This window comes from Protopterus annectens, chromosome 1.part0 (genome assembly GCF_019279795.1).
Source record: "Protopterus annectens isolate FY-2018-M chromosome 1.part0, PAN1.0, whole genome shotgun sequence".
NCBI classification, from domain to species: domain Eukaryota; kingdom Metazoa; phylum Chordata; order Ceratodontiformes; family Protopteridae; genus Protopterus; species Protopterus annectens.
The window spans coordinates 1,231,878,362-1,231,904,950 of record NC_056725.1 but is presented as its reverse complement, the minus strand read 5'-3'; the positions used below and the strand labels follow the sequence as shown (position 1 = coordinate 1,231,904,950).

General features: G+C 42.2%; 1 protein-coding gene across 1 annotated transcript in view; it reads left to right on the top strand.

The window, feature by feature from the left end:
* FBXL4 (F-box and leucine rich repeat protein 4) overlaps positions 1 to 26,589 on the top strand; it is an 804,154-nt gene that overhangs the window by 236,023 nt on the left and 541,542 nt on the right. The window contains exon 2 of the mRNA XM_044065796.1: positions 21,187 to 21,520. Within this exon, the coding sequence (XP_043921731.1) occupies positions 21,187 to 21,520 (334 nt within the window). The remainder of the gene's footprint in view (positions 1 to 21,186; positions 21,521 to 26,589) is intronic.

The window sequence follows — 26,589 nt, the reverse complement described above, 5'->3', positions numbered from 1 at the left end:
AATCTTCTTTCGTTCTCAAGGATGTTCAATACCAGCCTATATTAAACAGTTTTCCAACTGTAACATATTTTCTAAACTTGTGTCAGTTACTTTCAGGATTAGTATCTTGTAGGAATTTTTTAAAGACACTGATACATGTTACATGGTCAGAGAAAGTATGCATATTTGCAAGCATCATATTACTGTTCCCTATTTTCCTCATTAAATCTGATTATTTACCAAAGCAAATTTACACTATGTTTGAATGAGGGAGTAAGCTTAAAACTTATAAAATTGTTTTGCTGTACTTGCAGAGTACTCATAGAATATCTGTTGTCATTTTAAATGATCACAACCAGTGTTAGCTGGTATTTCCTAAAGGCAGTTTAATATATAGAGAGTTACATTAATAATCCATTATGAAGTAGCTTCATGCCATTTCACGTAATAACACATTTATTTGCATTCTTTACTAATTTTCACTCATCTTCTATTTCAAGTTTCCCTCAAAGGATGTGATGCTGTTTATTTTTGTAAAATATATTTTTGTTAACAAGAGTTGTAAGATTAAAACATATGCAAATATACAAATTTCACATACCCCACCTACACCCACATCACACACAGCTGCATGTGTGGAGCTCCTTACCAGATACATACACAAAGCACAGACACCTCAGAAACCTAATTGCAAGCTCAACACACATACTCGTACCTCTGCAGAACACGCACCCATGCACCACTGTCTCACCAGTCAAACACCTGAGGCAAAACACAAATTCAACCCTATTATTCATAGGTGATTACATTATGTGACTCACTGATGTCCCTCTCACCAGGCTACACATGGGAGAGATCACAAGTAGCTGTCTGTGAGGTGTCAGGATATGCCATACCACACATGCACGCAGGTTTGTCAATATCAGGTGCCATTATGACGAAGTCATAGTTCTTGGTGTGTACAACTTGGGACATACCTCAATGGACTGTATGCAGGCACATGACTGAGCTTACAGAGTCTGTTTCTGGCTGGTATGCTTATAGCCTTCAGCTGCATTACACCTTCGCCTAGGATGATGGCTCAATACACACAGAACATGATTGAAGTCAATAATCGGCTTATCGTGTGGTGTCGTTTTAAGGGGGCCCAGTAAATAGCCTGGGATGACTTTCTTAACAGACCTTGATGCTTTGCCACAGATAGTGTTCATCTGTCACCCCTGGGAGTTTGTGTAGTGGCCAAGGCTGTTGACATCAGCATAGTGTGTCTTATAGGTTTTGTCTTATGGGAAAACATCCCATAGAGGAAATGCCATCCTCAAACAGAATCACAGTTATGCTGGTACACTCTAGGAATGCTAACACTAAACACCACTCACTGGAAGGTGTCCCCACCTTAGAAGATGCTGACATTTGTGCAGTCACACACACCTGGTTCAAGGCTGTGGACAGCACCACAGCCATTCCAGGCTAGATGTCCTTCCACATGTTAAGAACTCACACTAAAAGTGTGACAGTTAATGTCAGTGGTGTATCCATAGTCATTAAAGATAGATACACATCCAGATTAGTTAAACAGTGTGCTTCCCTGGAGACACTGCAGGTGCTATTCAGTGCTGGTAGGCCACTTAATGAAGCCATTGCCAGCTACAGGGACAACTCCATGAATCAGAGCACCTGTTGTGCTTACTTGAATGTACCTGTGTCTATCAAGCTACATCACAACACCATGGTATGGGGTGACTTTCACTAACCACCAACTGTGTTGGTTACTCGTTCTCAAACTCACTTGGCCAAAAGTTATTCCACGTCCTTGACTACAATGCCTTGAACCAGCGCAGTGACATCCCCACAAGGAGAGCCAATGTACTGCATCAGTTGTTTACCAATATGGCTGACCACTTTAGCACCTGCACTGTGAGGTTCTCCATGATAAGATCTGACCACAAGTTGGTCTCCTTACATGTAAAACTTACACCTGAACCCCCCTTCAGCAAACACAGTGATAAACTCCAGCAAAGCAAAGGATAACCTCCTATAGGATGGCATAAATAGTGTGACTGCACCTCCGCCCTCAGACGGGACAGGCAAGTATGGCGACCTCTACAACAGTACCTCATGCAACCACCTGTACAACTGCATAGACTCAGCTGTAGCTGACAGGAAGCAAGAAGCACCTTATGGCACAGCAAACTGGGAGCAGTGATACAATCTCCCAGTTATGTCACTCTCCTACAAGAGGGTCTTCATGAACATATGCATGTTCACATACTCTTGGCCATAACCCCATGCAAAAGTGTATGTTGTATCATTTCCATCAGTAACAGCAATGTCCCTGGTCACAGTATTTACAGCACAGGCCACGGCTGAATTCTGACATTACAATGGCAGTTGGTAGTGTTAAGATACATGATATTAACAGCCTTTGAGGAAGAGTGGGGTTTGGAGGCCGGCAGCACTTGCAGTGGTCAAAGAGTGCAAGCCCATTGACATTTGGAAGTCAGTGTGGGATTCTAATTTGTTATGCAGGGAGATGCACCCACACACACCAAGTGGGGTGGAGTGAGATTAGAACTCCTACCTATCTAGTCTTACACACTACAGATCACAGTATTTACAGCACGTGCCATGGCTGGTGTCTGTTTTATATGTGACTGCAGGTGAATACTAGTGGAGTACATAAAGTAGGCTTGTGTTGAACAGCATGCATTGGCTGCAGAGTGACATTACTTTTTAACTGTTCTCTGCATCTAGTAGCCTAGCAGTCAGTTAACTGTTTTTTATCCTAGCTATGTATCTACAGTAGCCATTTTGGCCATATGTGGCTGTTTGCATTTGGTTGGGCAAGCCTGTGTGCCAAAACAATGCGCCTTGTCAATGCGTGCGTAGACAACATGATACATAAAACCACCTGATGTTCATTGTGTTACCGTGCTGCAGTCATCACACTTGGGTTATCCTGTCGTCAGGCGGTCCCGCAGTCGGCCGGAATTCCAAAGTCTTGGTTCGGCGTCGGTCGCTGTCGCTTCTTCCCTGACGTCAGTGCGCCAGGGGTATATATATTGCAACCGACACCATTTTCTTCAGTCTTTCTTGCCGCGCGGTGCCCGAAGCAGAAGCAGTTCGCAAGTGCCAGTCGGCCGACTCCTGAGATTTTCGAATTTGAATTTCAGACCAAAGTCTTCTATAAAGCTAAGTACCCCGTTGGGGAAACTTTTCTTGCCTCAGACCGATGTCAGAAAAAGTTAACAATTGTATTTCTTGTGGGAAGCAAATACCTCATAAGGATTTTCATTCTTATTGCATACCTTGCCTAGGCCCAGACCACGACGTCACTAGTTGTCATTTTTGTGCTAGGTTTAATAAACGTACTATTAAAAGACGCTTTGATTTTGCACGACACTACTTCGGTAGAAAATTTAATTACAGTATGCCGTCGGAGCAACCGACTACCGGCGTGCACAAAAAATGCAAGGATAAGGACAGACAGCCCAGGCCTAAGCCAGATTCAGATGCCTCGGCTGGTCCAGTCTCCGGTTCTCCGGTGCTCAGTGAGGCTCCGACGCAACCCCTGACTACCGCAGATCTGGAACCCGAGACCGCTTCGGAACTTTTAGCGGAATGTACCAGGCCGACGCAACCTTTTTGTTCAGGCCCTACCGACGACATTGCTGATAAAGATGTTGGTGCTGCAGAAACGCCATCGGTTTCTGAAGGCGTTCAGACCGACGACGCTCACCATTAAAACGTTTCCTAAGACGAAGACTCCTATTAAATCTAAAAGGACTGCACTTCAGTCCCCTGTTCAAGGCTCAATGCCTAAGAAACAAATGCTCAAAATGGCTGAAGATTTGATTTCTTTAATCAGGGGTTCCCAGCCTCCTCCTGACAAAAGGCCTAGAAAAGAGGAAGATTATGCATCCTCTGAACAAATGTCCATTTCTTCAGCCTCCTCTGAAGACCAATATTACTCCTTCTCCCCTTATGAAGATTCTGATGCTGAGGATTCCATTCCCTCAGCTTCTCCTCCTGAAGACTACCCCTTTGGGGAAACTTTACACACTATGAGGGAACATTTCCACTGGGAAGGTCAGGACTACTCTGACTCGAAGAAAAGGCTCAGAGAGTTTCTTTTACTCCCCCAGCACAGACCACTTGCCATCCCACCCGTGTTAGACATTGTGGATGATGTTTACTTGGAATCCAGTTTGAACCCAGACTCTCTACCTCCTGCTCCGGCCAAGCCTGACAAATACTGTAGAGTGCCTGATTCCCACAAATGTATATACAGAAGTCCTGTTGCTGACCCAGAGACAATCTCCCAGGGTCCCAAAGGGGCTAAGGCTTCTATGGCTAAAAATCCTGTACCCTCTGAAAGAGATTAACGAGCGCTAGACAGGTGGGGGAAAAAGGTTTACACCTCAGCCACTCTAGCTATGAGGGCACTAAATTGCCAATTCCACATGCTTAAGTATCAGCAATTTCTAATCTCTCAGTTAAAGCAAAGAATCACCACTCTCCCTCAACAGTCTGAATTGAAAGAAATGCAGGATCTGTTGCATGCAACTGAACAGATGGGTAAACACACCTTACAATGTGGGTTTGATTCTCTGGGGGCCTCCTGCAGAGCAGCTGTCACTGGGTCTGTTATACGTAGGCATGCTTGGTTAAAGGAACAAACTCTGCCTGATCATGTTAAAGCAAAGCTTCTAGATGCTCCCTTACAGCAGGATGTTCTTTTTGGAGTTAAAGCAGAAGAAGTCTTAAAGAAAATGGAGGATAAGGCAAAATCTATGCAGACAATCAAAGATTTCCTACAGGCATGGCCCCCTCGCTTCAGCAGAAACTGGCCAACAAAAAATTGGTCCTTTCCAGCTACTGACAGACCACAGAGGGGTAAATACAGACACCCAAGAGGCAGAGGACAACCACAAGCCCAGTACAAACCTCGCCAATGGGGCACTACAACACAGAAGGGAGGAGAAGACAGGTCCCAATCTACCAGAAGGCAAACTCAATGACTTGCACCTCATCCGCCCAAGCAACGCTCTCTTGACAGCCCCCTTGGGAGGAAAACTCGCACTTTTTTCAGACAGCTGGCACATTGTCACAAAGGACAAATGGGTCCTAGACATAATTTTACGAGGATACAGATTCCATTTTCACACCTTGCCAATGAAAAGAGGAATGCCAAACCTGTCACAAAATCAATGGGCAGAGGCACAAAAACAAACTACAGCTCTCATGGATATGAGAGCCATTCAGCTGGTACCTACTTGAGAGCAAGGTCAAGGATTTTACTCAAGACTCTTTCTAGTGCCCAGAAAGGACAATGCCTGGAGACCTATTCTGGACCTTTCAATTTTAAACACATTCTTACAAGTACCCAAATTCAAGATGCTAACACTACAGCAGCTTCTTCCCATGTTGGGCAAGGAGGCATGGCTAGTAACGTTGGACCTCACGGAGGCATACCTGCATGTCCTTATCAGACAACATTGCAGAAGATACCTCCGTTTCATTGCAGGTTCAACCCATTACCAATTCTCTGCACTGCCCTTTGGCTTATCTACTGCGCCCAGAGTCTTCACAAAATGCCTAGCACCAGTAATTGCGTACTGCAGACAAAGAGGAATTCAAATATACCCATACCTGGATGACTGCCTCATCGAAGCAGAAAGCAAGGACATTCTCTTACATCATCTGGCTTTTGTAAAACATCTACTAAACTGCCTGGGGTACACAGTAAACGAAAAGAAGTCAAAACTAGTACCCTCACAAAATATGACATTCCTGGGTGCCAGCTTGAATACAACGGCCCAGAAGGCTTATCTGACGCCAGACAAGCAACTACAGCTGACTCAATATTTCAAACCAATGGCAGCAAAGACCCAATTAACTGCAAGAAAAATTCTGCAGGCTTTGGGCTTCATGGCATCTTGCATACTACTAATACCATTTGCAAAGCTGCATATGAGGAAATTACAGTGGTACCTAAAAAGCGTATGGTCTCAACACAGCCACAGCTTGGACACAATGATATCTCTCATTCCCTGCCTACAACAGGAGTTTCTATGGTGGTCACAGGCATGTCACCTCAACAAGGGTCAGCCGTTCACCTTGCCCCCAGCCAGGCAGACTATCACAACAGATGCATCAGACTACGCCTGGGGGGCACACATGGCAGGACAGTGCGTTCAAGGCAAATGGACTGCAGATCAAAGGAATCTGCACATCAATCAAAAAGAAATGCTAGCTGTACAGAAAGCTCTGACAGCCTTCAAGAATCTATTACATCCAGGACAACTTACAATAAAGACGGACAATACCACAGTAATGTGGTACATAAACAAACAAGGGGGTACTCACTCCTACCCTCTATGCAGGCAAGCAATGATCTTATGGAACACAGCTCTGGCTTACCAAGTTCAGTTACAAGCTCAATTCCTGCCAGGAAAGAAGAACACATTGGCAGATGACCTCAGCAGAAACATCATGGATCCCCATGAGTGGAAACTAGATCCACAAGTATTTACAATGATAACTCAAAAATAGGGCCTTCCAGACATAGACCTGTTTGCCAGTCCTCAAAACTATCAAATAACAAAATTTTGTACAAGGACACTTCACCATCAAGCTTGGTAAGTAGACGCACTCTCTTTCAGTTGGAAAAACCTGACAGCATATGCCTTCCCTCCATTGCCTCTCCTTACAAAGGTGCTTCTGAAAGTCAAAAAGGAGAGACCACGACTGATTCTCATAGCCCCAGACTGTCCACGCCAGCACTGGTACCCACTATTGAGAAATATGGCCCACGGCCCACCTTGGATTTTACCACAAATTACCCATTTGCTCACACAACAAAACAATCAGATTCTTCACAGCCAACTCAAAACCTTAAATCTGGCTGCATGGAAAATCACCTAAGCATCCAGCCAGCTCCTCTTTCCCAAGCAGTTATGGATGTTATTCTGGAAGCTAGGAGGCCAAGCACCAGGAAGGCTTATTCGGACAAATGGAAAAGGTTTTGTGCCTGGAACCAAGCTAAAGGCCAAGACACATTTCAGCCTCACATGCCTCACATTCTACAGTACTTAACTGAGATGTTGCACAAAGGACTTTCCTTCTTCTCCATTAAAATCCATGCTTCAGCTATTTCAGCCCACTACAACATGGATCCACCCTTATTTTCGCATCCACTTCTAAGGCAGTTCCTCAGAGGGGCAAAAAACATTAGACCTCCCAGGAGAGCACCTACACCAACATGGGACCTCAATTTTGTTCTGGAAAAACTAACGCTACCTCCCTTTGAACCAGCTTTTTCTGCAGATCTTCAGTTCCTATCATGGAAGACTGCCCTGCTGCTAGCAATAACTTCAGCTAGAAGAGGCTCAGAGCTGCAGGCACTAATGGCAGTGGAACCTTTCCTCATTTTTCATCAAGACATAGTTTCTCTATGAACTAATCCTTCCTTTATGCCTAAGGTGGTTTCCAGTGAGGCTTTAAATCAAACCATCCACTTGCCCACCTTCTTCCCAAATCCACAGAACAAAGGTGAGAGACTCCTGCATTCCTTGGACATTCACAGGCAACTTCGTTACTACTTGGACAAAACTAAGGCTTTCAGAAAATCTGACCAGCTCTTTGTATCCTATGCTACAGCTTCACAAGGGAAGGCTATTTCAAAACAAACCATTTCCAAATGGATAGGACATTGCATACGTTTCTGCTATACCCATCATGGAAAACCAGTTCCTGCTACCATTAGGCCCCACTCTACCAGGGCAACAGCAACATTTACAGCTTTTCTCAGGGGGGTTCCAACCAAGGAGATTTTGGAAGCTGCAACTTGGAGTTCAGTACACACTTTTACCAAACACTATCACTTACCACTTTACTCTAAGACTAGGGCAGGCTTCGCCACTGCAGTTCTACAGGGCCTGATAGCCTCCTCCAACCCTCTATGATTCCTCCACCCATCCTTAGCTTTGGGATTCTACCCAAGTGCGATGACTGCAGCAGGGTAACACGATAAACATAGTACAGTTTTGTACCTACCATAAATGTAGATGTTCGAGTGTACACCCCGCTACAGTCCAGGTTACCCTCCCTCCATCCCCTCTGAACTCTCTGGCTAAAATCTCTACACTACCTTCCTGATGTATTTGCTTATAGCTGGAGGGATTTGGTGTTTGTGCAAAATTTACTCAATTTGGTACTAATTACTGACCACCTTTTTGGGGGAACCTGACATCTGGGGCAAGAAAAACTGAAGAAAATGGCGTCGGTTGCAATATATATACCCCTGGCGCACTGACGTCAGGGAAGAAGCGACAGCAACCGACGCCAGACCAAGACTTTGGAATTCCGGCCGACTGCGGGACTGCCTGACGACAGGATAACCCAAGTGTGATGACTGCAGCAGGGTGTACACTCGAACATCTACATTTATGGTAGGTACAAAACTGTACTTTCACCTGTTGGTATATGTGTTGTGACATGCAGCAGGCACAGGGGGCTATAGGGAAGTGTATTATCTGCTGTCGAGCCCTTACATTTGGTCCTTTGATCAACATTATTTGTGTGTGTCATACTGCAGCTTTAATCACCATTAACAGGGTATGTAGGACAATACAGACATATAAACATATATCTGTAGGTAACAGGGACATAAATATACATGGAGGTGTGTGGGTATGATATATGTATGTGTGTTATGTAGATGTATGGGGAGAGACAGAGATGTATGTGTCTATATATGTGTATATATATATATATATATATATATATCTATATATATATATATATATATATATATATATACATATATTTTTTTTTTATATATGCATGTATGTGCACACATATATATATAATATATATATATATATATGTGTGTGTGTGTGTGTGTATATAGGGAGAGTGAGATACTGACAGACAAATATGTAGACATATCTATATATGACAAGTCATATTGAGTGGGGAGCAACAGAAATGCTTAACTAAGTGTATGAGCATGCCCAGTGGGATATTTGCTAGTTATAAACCGACTACAGCCTACACCTACCTGTACTCCAGTCCAGGACTTGTGTGTTACACAGAATGACATCTGTTCCTGTTTCTGAACTGCTGCATGTCACTGAACCTGGCTACAACTTTCTTCAGTTGTGTGGTGTAATTAATATGTCACAAATGTTAATAATATTATACCACACACAGACTTCTGTAAAACAAAGAGTAATTGTACCTGAAATCCAAAATAAGTGGTTATGTCTGGATAAAAACCATGAATGCTACCACACAAGCTAATTGCCCTAGTCCTTTGAGCCACACAAGCTGCATGACAGACAGCCATCATTCATCACACAATCAACTGCATACATATGTATATTGCTATTTCTGCACTAAGTAAGAAATAGAATGTATGATCAGTTTCTATGTTACTGTGTGGTATGCTGATATACCATTGATGAGTTTGTGTTGGGGGTGGTGGAACACCACCACTTGTTCTGCTGGGATACACAGTAGTCTATCATGTCACCCCACTGTCTAACATCTCCTTTAACAGATGTGCCAATAATATGTTGCAGTAGGACTGCACAACTGTTCCATGCATGAGACCTAGTGACTACTCATGGAAACAAGGTAGTGGAATGGGTATCTGTAGTGCCATGTGGATGTAATTTCTGTCCAAGTAGCCCAGTAAATTTACTGTAATGTACCAGATCCATCCATACAATGCTATATCATAACAATCCTTATGAGTACTGTGTTGGTTGTGGACTTACAAATGCAGCAGGTGACACAACTGAAGTTCAGGGGTGACTCTGTCAGATGCAAACAGAACACAGCCAATACATGAGTAGATACAGGATGTGTGGGTTGCCTGCCAGAATTTTTAATTTCTGTATGTTAGTAGGAGTAAGGTGTATGCTGCGGTAGCCTTGTCGCCTCATAGCAAGACGTTGTCCCATTCGATTCACAGCTAGAGCGTCTTCTGTGTGTTGGCATATGTGAATGGGGCGTGCCTTCATTGAAGGTTGTGCGTCAGGGCTGGTAACCTGGTATGTAAAAATCCACTACCAATCATTAGCGGAACGGAGTTCTGCTGTGGCGACCCCTAACCGGGAAAAGCCGAAAGACACAAACAAAGTAGGAGTAAGGTGTCAGTCCCTAGGGCCATTGGTTGTCAGTGAATGAGCTATGCATTGCCTCTTAGCCAAAGCCAGGGTGTACTGAGCACACCTACGTCTGCCTACAGGGACCATCAGCAGGGGGTTCCTCCTCTGAGTCCTGTGACTGTGGCTGTGGTGACCTAAGCACTGATGGGGGGGGGTTGTATATCCCATCCCTTTGCTAATCCTGCTGCAGCTGTTTCCGCAGGATTATATTGTATAGCATAGCACATACTGTGAATATATGTGCACGTGTGGCTGGGGAGTACTGCTGAGCTCTACCAGATATATCTCAGCTTGAAACTGTGACTTCAGAAGCCCAAACACATGCTTTGTGATGTTCCTAGTTTGTGCCTGTGCCTCATTATGGCATTCTTTGGTGGGTGTGTGCATTTCTAATGAGTGTCGTCATCCACAGCTCCAGGGCATAGCCAGCATCCCCCCAGTAAATGATCATGTGGGATGTCCCCCCCAGCAAACATCATAACTGCAAGGGCTGCCACCACACACATTCAGGATAATCCCCTGGGCATTGCACATGACCTGGAAGTTGATGAAGTGGTACCCTTTTGGTTAACATAGATTCTACCGTGCTGACCAGGTGGAGCCTTGATGTGTACATGGGTGCAATCTATGGCACCCGGTACCTCAGGATAGTGTGCTACACAGTGGAACTATTGCATGTTGCTGGCCCTCACCCCAGGGTAGAGGGGAAAATATATAGATATGTGCTCACTGACATGTGGTAGCATAGCATCTAGGAACTGGTTGAGTATCCTGGATGCAGATGCCTGTGACACCCCATCACGTCTCCAGTTGGTCTTTGAAAAGTACCTGTAACTAGTATCCTAAAGGATACACATACATTTGTTTCCACTGGGATGGGCTCCCCTCTGTTGGCTCTGGCTCTGAGTTGAGGGTGGCAGAGCTCAGTGAGTTCTTGTAATATGTCTCTGTCCACCCTGTAGCACTGTACAATCTCCAGGTCATGTAGCTCATGGAGGGTTACCCTGGGCCTGAACACTCTTCTCCTCCTCAGCTTAAACCTATTGTCAGCAGCAGCAGCAGCATTGACTTCAGCATCTACCACATACAGATGTAGCAGACCTGTAACAGCCCCTAGCATTATCTCAGTTAAAATTCTCAAGTCTGTACTCCAGTGGTCCAAAGTACTGGGGGAAAATCAGAATGTAGGGTGTATGCATACTTTATACAGGTCTGCTGTAGGTCCAGCATGTATGATTGGCTAATTATTATGCATTTCACCTGCCTAGATTTTATTTAACATTTGCTCGCCCTACTTTATTATGTGATGCCGCGCTCTGCACCATGCAGCATAACTCATACAAAAGTCAAAATCAGTAATTGAATATATCCGGTTTTCATTACTGGCGACCTACATCATCATTATGACCTAGGTGGTCTTTTTTGCTCGAACACGCTCAGCTATGCAGTGCACAGTGCAAACACGCTCACCAGGAATTAAAAAATTCTTAAAAGTAACGGGACACTCCCCCTGCTGGCATCCACATCAGTGGGAATATCAACATGGTGTAGGAGCCTCCATGAAAGGGATCTGTGGACACAGTTGCTTCTTTTACCGATTCAACAAATTCACCTCATTTGCATACATATCTGTGCTGACAGCCTGGTAACTACACGGTTCATAGCCGTATGATCTAGGCAGCAATACCAGTGCACCATTGTATGGACCTGACGCAACATCCTATAATACATTTCTGACAAGTATTGTAAAATACTTATTATTTTTTGTTTATTTTTCAGTTCAGCATGTTTGTGCACTGTCGATAGTGCAAACATGCTGGAATCATTAAAAAAAAAATAATTTATTTTTACATATTCCCTTGCACTTTCAGACTTCTAAAATACATTTTTCACACAACAGTGTATGTCATCTAACCATTTCAGGGACGTTATGTCCATATTTGTGGACTTTTACATCCCTTTCTTTCTGTGTACACTCCTGTATGCGGAAAATTGCCAAGTACTCTATGGACAAGGATGCATGGTCTACACGGATGCCTTTCTGCTTGTTGGATTGCTCCACCTGGGTAATTTGCATAAGATTCCCCTACCTATGAGGTAATTTGCATTGCACGGAACTTTCCTTGTTTGCACAAGCTTGCTTGCAGCTAGGCGGTGCTTACTGAATCTAGAACCGTTCACTCTCATGTGCACATCACGTCTCGATGCATGCACAAAAAAAATCTTGTAGTCTTTAATGAAATCCCTGATGGACATTCAGAAATCATGTAGCTGAAACACTTGATTTCCTTAAGGGGTCATTTGCATGTATCCCATAGACCTCCTTTACAGGAGGTTTAAGGTATCACACAGTGAAAACTCTAGCTGGGCTGGGCCTTACACTTTATGCAAACCATTAAGTGAGCGGGTGGACTGAATATCCATCCTTAACTAGGTAGCATAAAATAAACAGTCCTCCCCTAGTCTCACATATTTCTTTTGAAACCTCTCCTCCACTAGTGCAATATTAATGCTATTTAAATATTGTCTCTAGTCTGGTGACTATTAAACATGTTGTTAAGTTATACTTTGACTACTTTCATGATTATCCCCTCAAGTCAAACCAAGCAGCTTGTGTTTGCTGTAAATTTAAATAGTGTGCATACCTCTCAGCTTCTTAGCATATGAAATCTGGACAAAACCTAAAGTAATTGGGGGTCAGAGGTTCCAAAATAGGTATAGATTTTAAACATTACTTCCACGGTGGTGCAGCGGTAGCGTTGTTGTCTCACAGCAAGAGGTTCTCCCGTTCGATTCTCAGCTGGAGTGCGGGGAGTGCCTTCTGTGTGGAGTCTGCATGTCCTCCCCGCAGTTGGGTGGGCGTTCGAAAGACATGCATAAATGGGCGTGCCTTCATTGAAGGTTGAACGTCGAGCTGGCACCTCAGCGTTCGTGAAAATCTACTGCCAATCATTAGCAGACCGGAGTTCCGCTGTGGCGACCCCTAACCAGGAAAAGCTGAAAGACAACAACAACTCTTATAAGCTTATAACATTGCTGCAATAACAGGATTTGTGTTAGTATGTAATTTCTGAAGAATATAAAGTCTGAAACTCAAATGTATATCACTATGTAGTGATTACCATAATTAGTGATTTGCTAGAAAACCACAAATTTTATGAGGAACAGACCAAAAATATGAGGCAAAAATCTGGACAGTCTGTAAAATCTTGACAGTTGAGACATATTTTATGTATTGGTGAGAATCTTCACCAAGCCTCATCACTTAAACAAAGGCTTGTTAACAACCATCCTAACTATCAGCAGAAACTTCTACATTGACAGTGTAAAACTGTTAAGAAGAGAACACTATATCCTACCAAAATCATAGCAAAATAATGTGTAAGCATTCAAGTGAAAAACAGGGAGGATCCCTATAGGAACAGAGAACAATATCCAGTAGGCATCATTGACCATACACTTTTTCAAATGATGATTTAAAAAGAGAAGATAGTGCAGACAAAAAAAATTGCATCACATGTAAATGGTCGAATCAGTCTCGCATTGACCAAATATCACATAGAGAAAAATAATACTTGCTTCATGAGTATAACTGAGGTAAGCCCCCATTATAAGTTCAAGTTACTGTTATGTTGGGATAGAGCTTAAATAGTAGTCACTCTTTCGTGTGGTACAGTATACAACAATGAAAATAACCCTGAAGCTGATTTCTCCTTAGCTTTGGGTATTCTTTGATGTTCTTGCATTTCACTGTTGCAGTATTCATAACATTAGGGATCCCCTGCCTAGGGCAGCCTGAAGTCCGGCCAGTATACCAAAGCCTTAGGTTGCTTTAAGGTACACCATACATCACATGCATGCTACTCACTTGGTATAGGGCATAAAGTGACATCTGAATGTACCATCTTCAGAACTTCTTTGCTGCAAGTCTGAACACCATCTCTTGGTTATCTGTCTGAATGCCTATGTTCCATTGCTGGTTTCATTGAGCCGTTGCAGATAAGTGCCCGTTGGGGTTCCTTTTTTACTTGTCTTTTTGTTGCTTGTGGGGTTTCATGCCATCCAAAAAGGGTAAATGCCAGTGTGGGAGACATATTCCCCATAAAGACCTCACACGACTATACATTCTGTACCATCTGTCAGACTTTTGTACCTAAAACTTTGCGTAGTAAACTTTCTTCTTTGGCGCTGTATCTTGAAAATCATTGACTTAACCTTCTCATGAAAGATACGATGGAGAGACCTTCCCACCTGGAGGGACAGCTGTCAGGGAAGAAGAAGGACAAGAAGCCTAGGTTGGAATCTTCCACCAGACATTTCTCTTGAGGTGAGTGAATGCCTGGAGGTTCATCCGGCTTTGTTGTTGGATTCCTCTGCCATGACCAGGTTGGAGGCTGGCGGGGATCCAGCTTTAATCACATCTGAGGAGGCTTTGCAGACGTCTGTTTCGGATGTTCAGGGGGAACCATGGTTGATCATTGCTAAGGGGCCTAGAGGTATTCCTCAGATTTTAGTTAGAGAAGAAGTCTCTACTACTATTATTGAATGCTGTCCTGGGTCAGAGCATTCCAAGTTACATAAGGCAGATGTTCCATTAAAGAAAAAACAGAAAACTAAACATGTTTCTCCTGCCCCTGAGGATCCACTGAGTGAGTGACAAGCCTTCAGTCAGGGTTTGTTTAGTGGTTTGATGGCATTGAAACCTCCCCAGGGTGTTTCAGTTCTAGCTCCCCCTTGGTTCTCTACTCTCCTTAAAAGACCCAGGGAACAGAATTCTTCTGATGAGGAGTTGGATTCTGTTGAGGAATCCCTTGCTTACCTTTCTCAAATTCCTTCTCCTTTGGATTATGGATCAGAGGAAGAGGAATCTACCTGTCTTGATACTCCCTTTGAAAAGATTTATTTTGAGGACACAGTCTCCAGGATGATGGAGTTCTGTAAATGGGAAAAGAGGTACTATGAGTTGCTGCATATGGAATCTCCTAAACCATCTGCTGTTCCTCCTGTTTTGGCTGCTTTGTTGGATGTGTTGTCCAGTGCCTCTAAAGCTCCAGATTCTCAGCCACCTGCTCTCAAGTAACCTGATGGGTTTTATAGAGTGCCTGAGGACTGTAAATGTTTGTACAAGTGTCCTGCTGCTGACACCTCAATGATGTCTGTAGTCTCTGACAAGCCCTCTCTATTGCTTCCTTTGCCCAAGTTACTGCCCTCTAATAAATACAGCATAACCTTGGAAAGGCTAGGTATGAAGTTTATACCTTGGCTTTTAGGGCTGTTAATTATCATACCCATATGTCCAGGTACATGTTGGTTCTCCTATCCCTGGCTTGTCAGGTTATTTCTGATCTTCCAGACCCTGAGGGTAAAACTTCTGCTCTTTCCCTGTTAGGGACTTCCTCCTAGGTGGCTCGTCATTCCATCAAGTGTAGTTATGATGCAGCAGATGCTTCTTCTAGGGATGCTGCTTTTGGGTCAGTGATAAGGAGATATTCTTGGCTTCTGCTTCAACCTTTGCCTGATGATATCAAGTCTAAGTTGACGGATGCCCCTCTTGATACTAAACACTTGTTTGGTGAAACTGCTATTGATTTGTTTAATTCCCTTCAGGATAAGGAGAAGGTTTTACAGGAACTCAAACATGTTTATTTCTCCTGTTCCTAAATTTCAGAGAAAGTATCCCAATAAGCTAGCTTTTGTTCACAGGCAATCTCGCCTTCCTCCCATGGGCAAAAAGGGTGTCAAGTGGGCTCCTCCTGCTAAGGCTATTCGTACCTCAGGGCCTCAAAAGTCTTCCTTTCCAGATAAACCAGGTGGTGTCTGACTATCCTATTCTTTCCAGCCACATTCCTCTTTCTCTTCACCTCTCTGTCTCTTCCTGTTTAGCTAAAGATTACTCAGGATTCCAGGATTCTGTGCATTATTCACCAGGTGTATTTCATGGTATGGAAATCCCTTTCCCCTATTATGGGTATTCCTCAGCCTCCTTGGGAACAACTCTCCTTTTTCCCAAAGGTGCTTCAGGAATTTTTGACTCGGGGTACTATTTAAGAGGTGCTTGAGTCCCAAAGGGGGAGGGTGTTTTACTCCAGGATGTTTCTAGTATCCAGAAAGGAGGGTACTTGGCGACCAATTCTCGACCTCTCTCATCTAAACACTTTTCTGAAGGTGCCCACTTTTTGAATGTTGTCCTTTCAGACCTTGTTCCCTCTTTTGCTTCTTCAGGCTTATATGGTGTCTCTGGATCTCAAGGATGCTTATCTCCATATTCCAATCCATCCCCCTTTCAGGAAGTTTTTGCATTTCTCTGTTGCTTCCTGACATTTTCATTTCTCTACTTTGCCCTTTGATCTTTCTTCTGCCCCAAGGTTATTCACCAAATGCCTCACTCCTGTGATTACTTATTGCAGGCTTCAGGGGATCCAAGTATTTCCCTACATGGATGATCTGCTGTTTCAGGCATCCTCTCCAGAGATCCTGTTGTAAAATCTCCATTTTGCCATCTCTCTTCTTCAGAGCCTGGGGTTTACAAAAAGTCTTCTCTGACTCCTTCTTAGGACCATGTTTTTCTGGGTTACAGGGTTCAGATGGTGCCTTTGCTGGCGTTCTTGCCTCCTCCCAAGGCCTTGACCCTCATCTCCTTCTTTCAAACTCATCTTCCTCTGGTTTTCATCACAGCCAGGAAGTTTCTGAGAGCTCTAGGTTTCATGGCATCCACCATTCCTTTGCTTCCCCTGGCTAAACTTCACATGAGGAAGTTTCAGTGGTTTCTGAAGTCAGTTTGTCTTCAGCACACTCATCCCCTAGAATTTGTAGTTTCTCTTCTACTTTGTCTCAAGAAGGAACTCCACTGGTGGATCCAGCTGTTGTCCTTAAATCCAGGGCTTCTTTTTCATCCCCCCTCTTCTCAGGAGTTGTTCACAGATGCTTCAGACATGGGATGGGGAGCAGCTTTTGGCTCCCTAAGAGTGCAGGGGGTCTGGTCTTTTCAACAGAAGGAGCACATCAATGTCAAAGAGATGAGAGCCGTTCTGCTGGCTCTTCAGGTTTTTTATCCTCTTTTCTCCCCGGGACCTCTCAAGGTGTTTACAGACAACACCACAGTGATGTGGTATGTAAACAAACAGGGGGAGCATGATCTTGTCTTCTTTGCCAATTGGCATTTATGGTATGGGATCTTGCTGTCCAGTATCAAGTAACTCCTCCGGTAGTTTACATTCCCTCAGGTCAAAACATTGTGGCAGACAATCTGAGCAGGTGCTTAATTCAGTCCCATGAATGGATGCTTCACAGGGATGTGCTTCTGGACATTGTCCACCAGTGGGGTACTCCTCAAATAGATCTATTTGCCTTCCCTCTGAACAGACAACTTCCTTTATGTTGTGCCAGAGTTCCAGATCCTGTGGTGTGGAAGGTGGACACCCTCTCTATGTCTTGGAAGGGGATGTTTCTGCTTGTCGTCCTCTTGTCTCATTTCAGAAGTCATCTTCAAAATTCAACAGGATGCCCCCAAAATCTTGCTGGTGACTCCCTTTTGGCTGAGACAGCATTAGTTCCCTCTTCTTCTGCATTTAGCAAAGGGCAGTCATCACAAGTTACCTCACAAGGTGGACCTACTCACACAAGACAAGGGATCTCTCATCCATTCCCACTTGTCCACTCTTCAACTGACTCTGTGGGTGATAGAATTTTGATTCCACATAGACACCTTTTTTCTGAGGATGTGCTTAAGGTCCTGCAGGAGGCCAGGAAACCCAGTATTAGGAAATCCTACTTATCCAAATGAAAGAAGTTTTCTGCTTGGTGTCTTTCACATAACCTGTACCAACGTTCTGTGGATGTTCCTTTGTTTCTCTCTTATCTATGTGAATTGCTCAATGCTGGGTTGGCATATTCTTCTGTTAAGGTCCACTTATCAACTATCTCTGTTTGTTTGCCTTTAGCTCCACCTTTAGCTTCTAAATTTGAAGCTAAACAATTCCTTAAAAGCATCCTTCATATTATGCCTCCCAGGAAGGTGTTCCTCCTCTTGGGATCTTAATTTTGTTTTGGAGAAGTTTACTCTTGGCTCATTTTGAACCTGCAGCTTCAGCTGTCTTGCAGCATTGTTCATGGAAGACTGTTCTTTTGTTAGCTCTTACTTCTGCCAGACAGGTGTCTGAGCTTCAAGCCATTATGGCTTGTTCTTGTTTGGTGTTTCATAAGGACAGGATGTACTTGAGTACTAATTCTTCTTTTATGCCCAAGGTGGGGAATGAGTTGTCCCTTAATCAGTTTGTTCATTTGCCCACTTTTTTTCCATTCTCCACAATCTGCTAGTGAGAAGATGCCGCACCTGTTGGATGTGCATAGACAACTCAGATTTTATTTAGATAAGACTAATACTATTAGGAAATCTGATAAGCTCTTTGTTTCTTTTCATCTCACATCCTTGGGATTAGCTGTATCCAAGCAGACTAATTCTTCTTGGATTTTAAAGCTATTTCATTTTGTTATTTTTTTCATGGAAAGTTCCTTTTTTTTCTACAAAGGCTCATTCTACTAGAGGTGTGGCTTCATCTGGTTCTTTTTTCAAGGCTTTAGATACTAACTCTATTCTTGAGGCAGCTACCTGGACTTCTGTGCATACTTTTTCCAAGTACTACAAGTTGGATGTAATTTCCAGAGCTAGAGCTGGGTTGCTAGGGCCATCCTTCTTGGCTTCCCAGAGAGCTCTGCTGGTCCTTCCTCCTCCCAAGTTTCTTTCTGAGCTTTGGCACTCTCCCTAATGTTATGAATACTGCAACAGTGAAATGGAAGGACAAAGTACAATTGTGTAAAATGTTACCATAACGGCGATGTCCTTCTCTTCACTGTTATAGTATTAATTCCCTCCCTCCCTCCTCCCCCTGGTCTGGATGTACTGGTTTACCTCTTGGTTTTCCTTGGACTGGTGTTCCTACTAGGGATTTCATTTTTGAGGATGGTACATCCCAACATCACCTTTATGCCACATGCTACACGAGGAGCATACATTTAATATACAGCATACCTTAAAGGAACCTAAGACTTTGGTATTGGCAGGAGATCCCTATAGCTATGAATACTGCAACAGTGAAGAGAAGGACATCTACCATTACAGTAAAATTTTATACAACTCTGCTTTCAGTGATTTGTCCTTCTGATGTTACCTGATCTGCTGCATTATTCTTTTCCGAAGCATTGCGTTTTCCAATAGCAGACATTGCTTCCTGTACATTAGTGAATGTTTTTGGCCCAGTTGGATAGAAAATCTTTATATAAGATGGGTACAAAATCTTTAAATTCAAACCCCAGAATTTACACAGCTGTTATGCAGAGACCAAAGCTGTCCCTTTTTTCCTGGTAGCCATGGAAAAATCCTGGTCAATAAAAACTCTGGAGTTCTCACAGGTAAGAAGCCCAGGTTTCCAGACAGCTGTTAATATTTTCTTCCTTAGCCAAAAAGTGATAAAGCATATTATTATGGCGCGAGAAGACTTTTGTGGATTACCATCTCAGACCAAGCTTTCCTGTGTGCCCTTTCCCCAATATTTTTTTGTAATGGAATCTGAGACCATCGGTCAAGCTGTTTGTGAGCAAAGCCTCTGTAGTCCATGCCTTCTAACTTTTTAGGCACCCCACTGATCCTGATTTTTTTACAGTGTGATCAGTCTCGCTGAATCCACCAAATCCACATCTGGATATTCCAGCTTAGCTTCCTCTGCAGTTACATTTGCTTTTAGGACTTCCTTCTCTTATAATTTGTTGAATCACCTCGGAATGTTCATTGACCACCTCAGTGGCTTCAGTGAGAGTTCGATCATTATCATTTAAATAATTCTTTAACCTTCTGCTGAGTTTCTTAATCTCTAAAAAAAAGTATGTTATTGTAATCTCTTTCATAAGCAATTCAGTCTAAGTAGTGGTCTCCACTTAGGTGGCCACTTTTGTCTCCATAACTGTCAGGCTTTCTGATTCTGGAGTACTAGAGTTATTTTTTATCAAGCATCACTAGATCTGGGAGACTTAAAGTAATGTACCACTGAGTAAGATGTAATGCAGTGTTTTTCTTGCCTAAACAATTAGAATAGCAGAGAGCAGCAGAGAATCCAATGTATTCAGTCCTCGCTATACTAGATGCCCCCCAGCAATGGTACCATTTTAACAGAATCATAAGTCTTGCACAAATCTTTCTCATTAGAAATAAAAGAATATATTTGGTTCTGTCTGCTGAAGAATTATCCATCACAGTTCTTGCTTTTGGAAACTCTTGGCTGAGCAGGGCTTTTTATTTGATCCCATCTTGCAGGGCTACATCTCTTGCACTTCCCACTCTATTATGACTAACTCAGCAGTAGCAAGACATCTGAGTGAGCTGTAAAATAAAAATTATGAAAGTTCATTTCAGGTGACTGGTCACTTCTGATCTACCAGTCTGTGACCTAATGCTAAAAATTAGGGATTGCATATTTTCCCATTCATTTAATTTTAGATAAAATGTATTTTGGGCATTGCAGTAGATATCATACAGATCAGAAAGAATAGCACTTTGCTAAGTGCCAGATTATTATGTCATGTACTTTAGGGCATATTACATTCATCAGCATTAACTCTCATTCACCTTGGACACAATTCTCTCTTTCTGTCTTTTTTATGTATTTATTTATGTTTTTGTAAGTGCACATGTTATACAAATGGGATGCAGACCCAGATAAAGTATGCCTGCAGAGCAGCAGTCAAAACAGTGGCCCTAACATATATTCATTTACACTTCAGTAGGAAATAATTGCTGCTGTTTGTATACATTTAATATTTATATACATGGCTGTTGTGATGAAGTGTAAATGATATATCTGTCAGGAAACACTAGCAGGCAGGTTGATGGCAAGCTCAGTTAAACCTAAATTGTTGGCACTAGTACTTTTGTGGAATGATGAATTGAAATTCATGTAACAAATTTTAATGGTACTTTTGCTGTAGTATTGTATTGTATTGTACTGTATTGTATTGTAAATGCAATGTGCTCTTCCAGGTGGGAAACACTTTGGTCTGGAGCACCAACAAATTCATCTACTCTCCATGCCTGCCAGTTCATGCCACCTATCAAGCCCATAGATTTTCCCACAAACCTTATTCGACTGGAAGTAAACAGTTCACTGCTGGAGTACTACACTGAACTGGATGCTGTCATACTCTGTGGTGTAAAACAAAGACCTAAGAATACTTCACTAATAGATTTAAATGATCTAAATGATAAGGAAAAGGATGATGATGAATGTGAAGTTCGCAGACTTGACGAATCTTTGTATAAAATGACGATCCATCAGAACAAGAGTAATGGCTACTTTGATATGTTGCCTTACGAGGTAAGATCATAAAATACGTAAACCAAATGTTAATACTTTTCTGTAACATGTTATTTTCATTATGGTTTCAGGTAGACTGAAAACAGTATTAGAATCAGATCTAATAATACAACTTAACTGTTTTCATTAAGAGATAATGGTGAAAATGATTCTCAAAATGATTGATTGGTAGTTTGTGAGGAAAGTACCTTTGGAAAAAATAGTGTGAGAAACAACATCCATTAGTAAGTGGTCTGCCTTCATTAACCTTTATGATTTTCATGGAATCAGAAGCTTGACAATCTTTTTCCCAACATGCACCATGCAACCATCTCTTTTTGGAGCTCTTCTTTGCCATGTGAAAGCTTCACTAACAAAATAAATAAGTTGTCCCAGACTGCTTTCTATTTTAAAGTGATTTTGATGTGTGAAAAAAAGTGTTGTTTTCTTTTCTTTTTTTTATTTCCTTTCTCAGCTTTTAGTTGTAAGGGATGAGTCATTTTGTCCATTTTTTTTGAGAACTCCATTTCTGTTTCTTTCTGTATCCTACCTAGGCCTGCATCACAACTGATCATAATGTCTGCTCTTTGTTTCCATATGAGTTTATAGTAAGACCATTCTGCCCATAAACGCACAAAGTAGGTACATGCTTTAACAGGCACAGCACACAACATCATTCCTAGTAATTGTTCACTATATTTTGGTTTTAAAGTATGGCCTAGAAGAGGCACAGAAAGGTTTTGGAGAACTTTCTAAACTCTTAAAAAGCTTCTCTGCCCTGCAAAATGGTAGGGTTACCATCTGTCCCTCTTTGTGCAAGACAGACCTTATTTGGGCAAAACGGCAAACATTCTGAAAATTGAGGAAAAGAAAATTTCCCAAGTTAAAAAATGGGAAGCATCCTGAGATTTGAGGAGAATAAAATTTCCTAAGTTTTCTTAATAGTTGTATCGGAAATACCTAAATGTTGCATGAAACAGTATAAGCAACTCAAATGTGACAAGAATTTATTTTGGCAAAAAAGTGAAGTTATATCCTTTGTACTGACCGTGGGTATGTTTTGCCTTGCAAAATCTCACATTTCTACAAAAATGTCCCACTTTGGGCATTTGAAAAGGTTGCAATCCTACAGAAGGAAGGTTATTCTGCTGTTTAGTACTCACCAGCTTAAACTTTTTATGTACCAGAAAAAGCATCTAAAAAGTTTAAGAAGTCTACTTTTTTTCTGTTCAAAAAGTCTGAATGTTCCTCAAAGCTGATGACTCATGAGTCATTAGTCACTCCCACTAGCATGGCAGAGGATGTCTTCTAACTTTGGAAATTCTGCCTCGAGTTTGTAGTCAGGGATGCAGGCAACTGTCAGTTGAGCTGACTAATCTTCCTTAGAGTTGTAACACCTCCCTTTATCTGACATTTTCAGCCCCTCCTCTATATTCTTATATTCCCTTCATTTCGATATCCTTAAGGCAGTCCTCAGCCTTTCCCCTATACATTATTACCAGTTGGCTGCAGCTGTGTTTATATTCAGTAACTGACATTCTAAAAGCCTGATCCTCTTGCCTTAGTATTGAAGTACCAGGGGACTTCTGCATTTTAAACTGGGTGTTCTTTTTCCTTGGTGCTAATGATTCAAATGCAGGAAGTGCTATTGTTGATTCTGATAGCACCATTTTGTGCTCTGGCTCCATTGGCTCAGTTTTCCGTTGCTCCAGCATTGCTCATTCCAGTGTCAGCATTCCTGGTGTCAGTGGCTTAGGCCCCCACTTTGGTGCCATACTGATCATTAAGTTTTAATAGTTGGCAGTATGGGTGTCAGCTTTCACAACATTAATTTTCTTTCTGCTGGCTTCTTTGACACCAGTGTCAGTCAAAAGTTCTGTGCCAACATATTGAGACCTTACCATTAAGATGCCTGTGGCAGCAGAACCATATTTCCCAGCACTGGCACTTCTGTTACCAGCACTTCTGATGCCTATAATTCAGACAGACTACTCCACATCATGCGTAACTGTGGATATTTCCATGATGCCATTGATGCACATGATGGTCTGCTGCCTTGCTGTTTAACTATCTGGTATGTTGTACTTTTCATTGTGTCCCAGTGGTGCCCAAAACAGCCATTTGATTTGTCAAAGTGAGAAACACCACTCAAGAGATTAATAGGTGTCTCAGTAAGCTAAAGCATTTAGTACTAGTAATTGAACTTCCAGCTGAGGATCTAGTATTTGGATAAAGGAGACTGGGCCATTTTCCCCTTTTCCAAGCATGCTGATGACCCCATGTTTGAGAAATTCTTTCCACTTATGCAGGGTAGGAGGTTGGCTGTCTTAGTCAATCTCTTCACCATAGAAGACATCAGAAGACCTGTGGCTTTTCTCCACAGTTCTTGTGTAGTACTTCCCTTAGTGGACATCTTCCAAGAAGACCATGATAATTGCATGGGAGACTCCTGACACAGTGGTTTCAGTCCAGTTGCCAAGAAGGATTTCTGAAACTTCTGGCCACTTTGGCGGTGTTTCACTTACACTGAGATTCCCAAGCCTGATGCCAGATTGTCAAAGTCAGTCCTGCATAGGGCTCCCATTACTCACTGACTTTCTGTACATACAGCAGAAGAGGAATTCAGGGATATGGACAGATTCAGAAAGCAAGTCTTTGCATCTGTCATCCTGTCTGTGGAAGCACTTATTTAACATTACTTGTGTAGAGATATGGCCAATGAATTACAACATGTGGAAGAGTTTTCTGATAGTCCAGTAAATGAGTGAATTAGGATTTTGACATTGCCTTCTTTCAGTCTTAGCAACTTTATGGTCTGCATAGCATATAATACTGCTGAATGGGCTGGTAGTACAGTGGGATCCAGCATTGCCATATACCAGCACTCCTGGCTGTGCTTGACCTAGATTGCTGAGGATACCAAGGTGATCTTTCTGGACCCTTCCTTTAAGGGAACTCACCTACTGCATCCAGAGGTTAATGAGCACCTGAAAAATAAAACAAAGTCAGAACCTTACAGCTGTGGGTGTTAAGATTCACCCTCCCCTGTATGCCCTTAGCAGGATACAAAACAGATATGGTTGGATCTAGTCCTGGCATGGTCCTTAGCAACAAGAACAGAAGTGTGATGGGAATAGATAGTCTCCATAATGTGAATCCCAGCAAGATTGTAGGATTTGAGGCCAAGGTTTCCAGCCATTCCAAGGAAGCTGGAGTCACCCTTGGGTAAACTACAGCAATCCTAACTTTTTACCTCACTTTCTTCCACAGGAAGCAGCTTGTGGTGGTGGGATTCTTCTTCCATGTCCCAGCATGGGGAAGAATCTTGAGGGACTTATGGATCAGAGCGATGATTGCCCTTTCTTACCTCCCCATGCCGTCTATCATCTCCCATGTCAGTCTTCTTACTCTTTTAAAGGCTGATGGCAAGGAAAGAAGCATAAAAAACTTTGGACGTGAGAGCCATCCAAGAGGTTCCATTGGAGCATAAACGTTTAGGTTATTATTTCAGATCATTCTTGGTGCCCAGGAAAGCCAAAAACCTAAGGCCCTTCTTGAAGTTTAGTGGCTTCAATACATTAATCCCCAAAGTAATTGTCAGATGTTTGCTATGCAATCCATCGTACCACATCTGTTCAAAGTGGACTAGATGTGCTGTCTGGATCTCCAAGATGCCTACTTCCATGTAAAATAGGCAAGGAATCAAGTCAGTTTCTATACGTCTTGACATTTTCATTTGGACTAGCAAGTGTTCTCAGATTATTTACTAAATGCATGTCTGTAGTAGCCATGCATGTGTCTTGCATTAGGCATCCAAGATTTTCTCCAACCTCGATAACACAAGAGCAAAACAAAACAGCAAAGGACAGTAAAGAATGCTTTTGTGGTGTTTTTATGTTAATACATGCTGTCTAAGTTTACAAGTGTTTAACTAAATTCATTCATTATACAGTGATAATTGCTACATTCCAGTGCTTGGGTGCTCTGACTTGCTTCTAGTTGCTCTGAGAACATTAGTGTGCTGTATGTCACTCTGTTGATACTACTTAGCGAGGTAGCATTTAGCTTACTTGTGTACTTGGCCAGGTAAACACTTAAGAGCTTAATCACACAACTAGATGGTATAGGCAGAAACTCTGTCTAGAAAAAAAAATAAATAAAGAAAATTAATATGAACAAAGTACAAAAAAAAGGTTTCATTTTCTGATATCTTTATATAGAAATGAGAAACAGGTGTTCATCTTCAAGGAAGTATTCTTTTTAATAAGCAAGTTCAATGCACGGTGTTAGCTTCCTGAAGAAAAGAATATGTAAATTTTCCCCTGCTTCTGACTTACCTAATGCATTCACATATACCGAGCCCTTAAAAGAAGTCCAGATGGAAACCAGGAAGCAAAAGTAAACCAAAAGCTGATGCTGACTCCTATCGGTTTAAGTAACTCCTATCACTTTATTTAAACTGATAGTCTTACTATCACTGGACAGATGGATGCCCTCCTGCTTCCTAGTTGCTGTTTTTTCGCAAGTATCACCTGAGTGATAGCAACTCCATAGGTATGTGAGATTTGGAAAGACCTGCAGACACAGCAGCATCTTAAGATCACTTTGCTTGGTACCTAAACAAAGTTTAAAATAGTTCATGGATCTGATTTATAGTGAAAATTGAAATCTTTTGTTATATTGCTGTAGTATTTCATAACAAAAAAAAGAAAGAAATTGTGGGTCAGGGTAGCTACAGATGCCAACTGTACTCCCCTGTACACCTTGCACTTCCAGATCAGACTAGTGTTTCCGAACATCAGTACATCATCAGTAGATATCCTTTGGGAAAAGGATGCAACACATCACAAAAATAATCATGGACAATGTAAGTGAATTTTAAAATTATACTTTTAGGATTAAAAGTACATTTTCAACAGTTTCTAAACTCTCAATATTGTTCTATTACCCTGTACTCTTCAAAGGAGTGAAAACGGAATTGAGGAGAAACTCTGTTTTGCCTGTTTGAACTTCATCTTAAAGGCTAGCAGTGTTAGTCCAGATGTTTGATGAGGATGGTCTTCCTCATCTCAAATTCTATGTTGCACTAA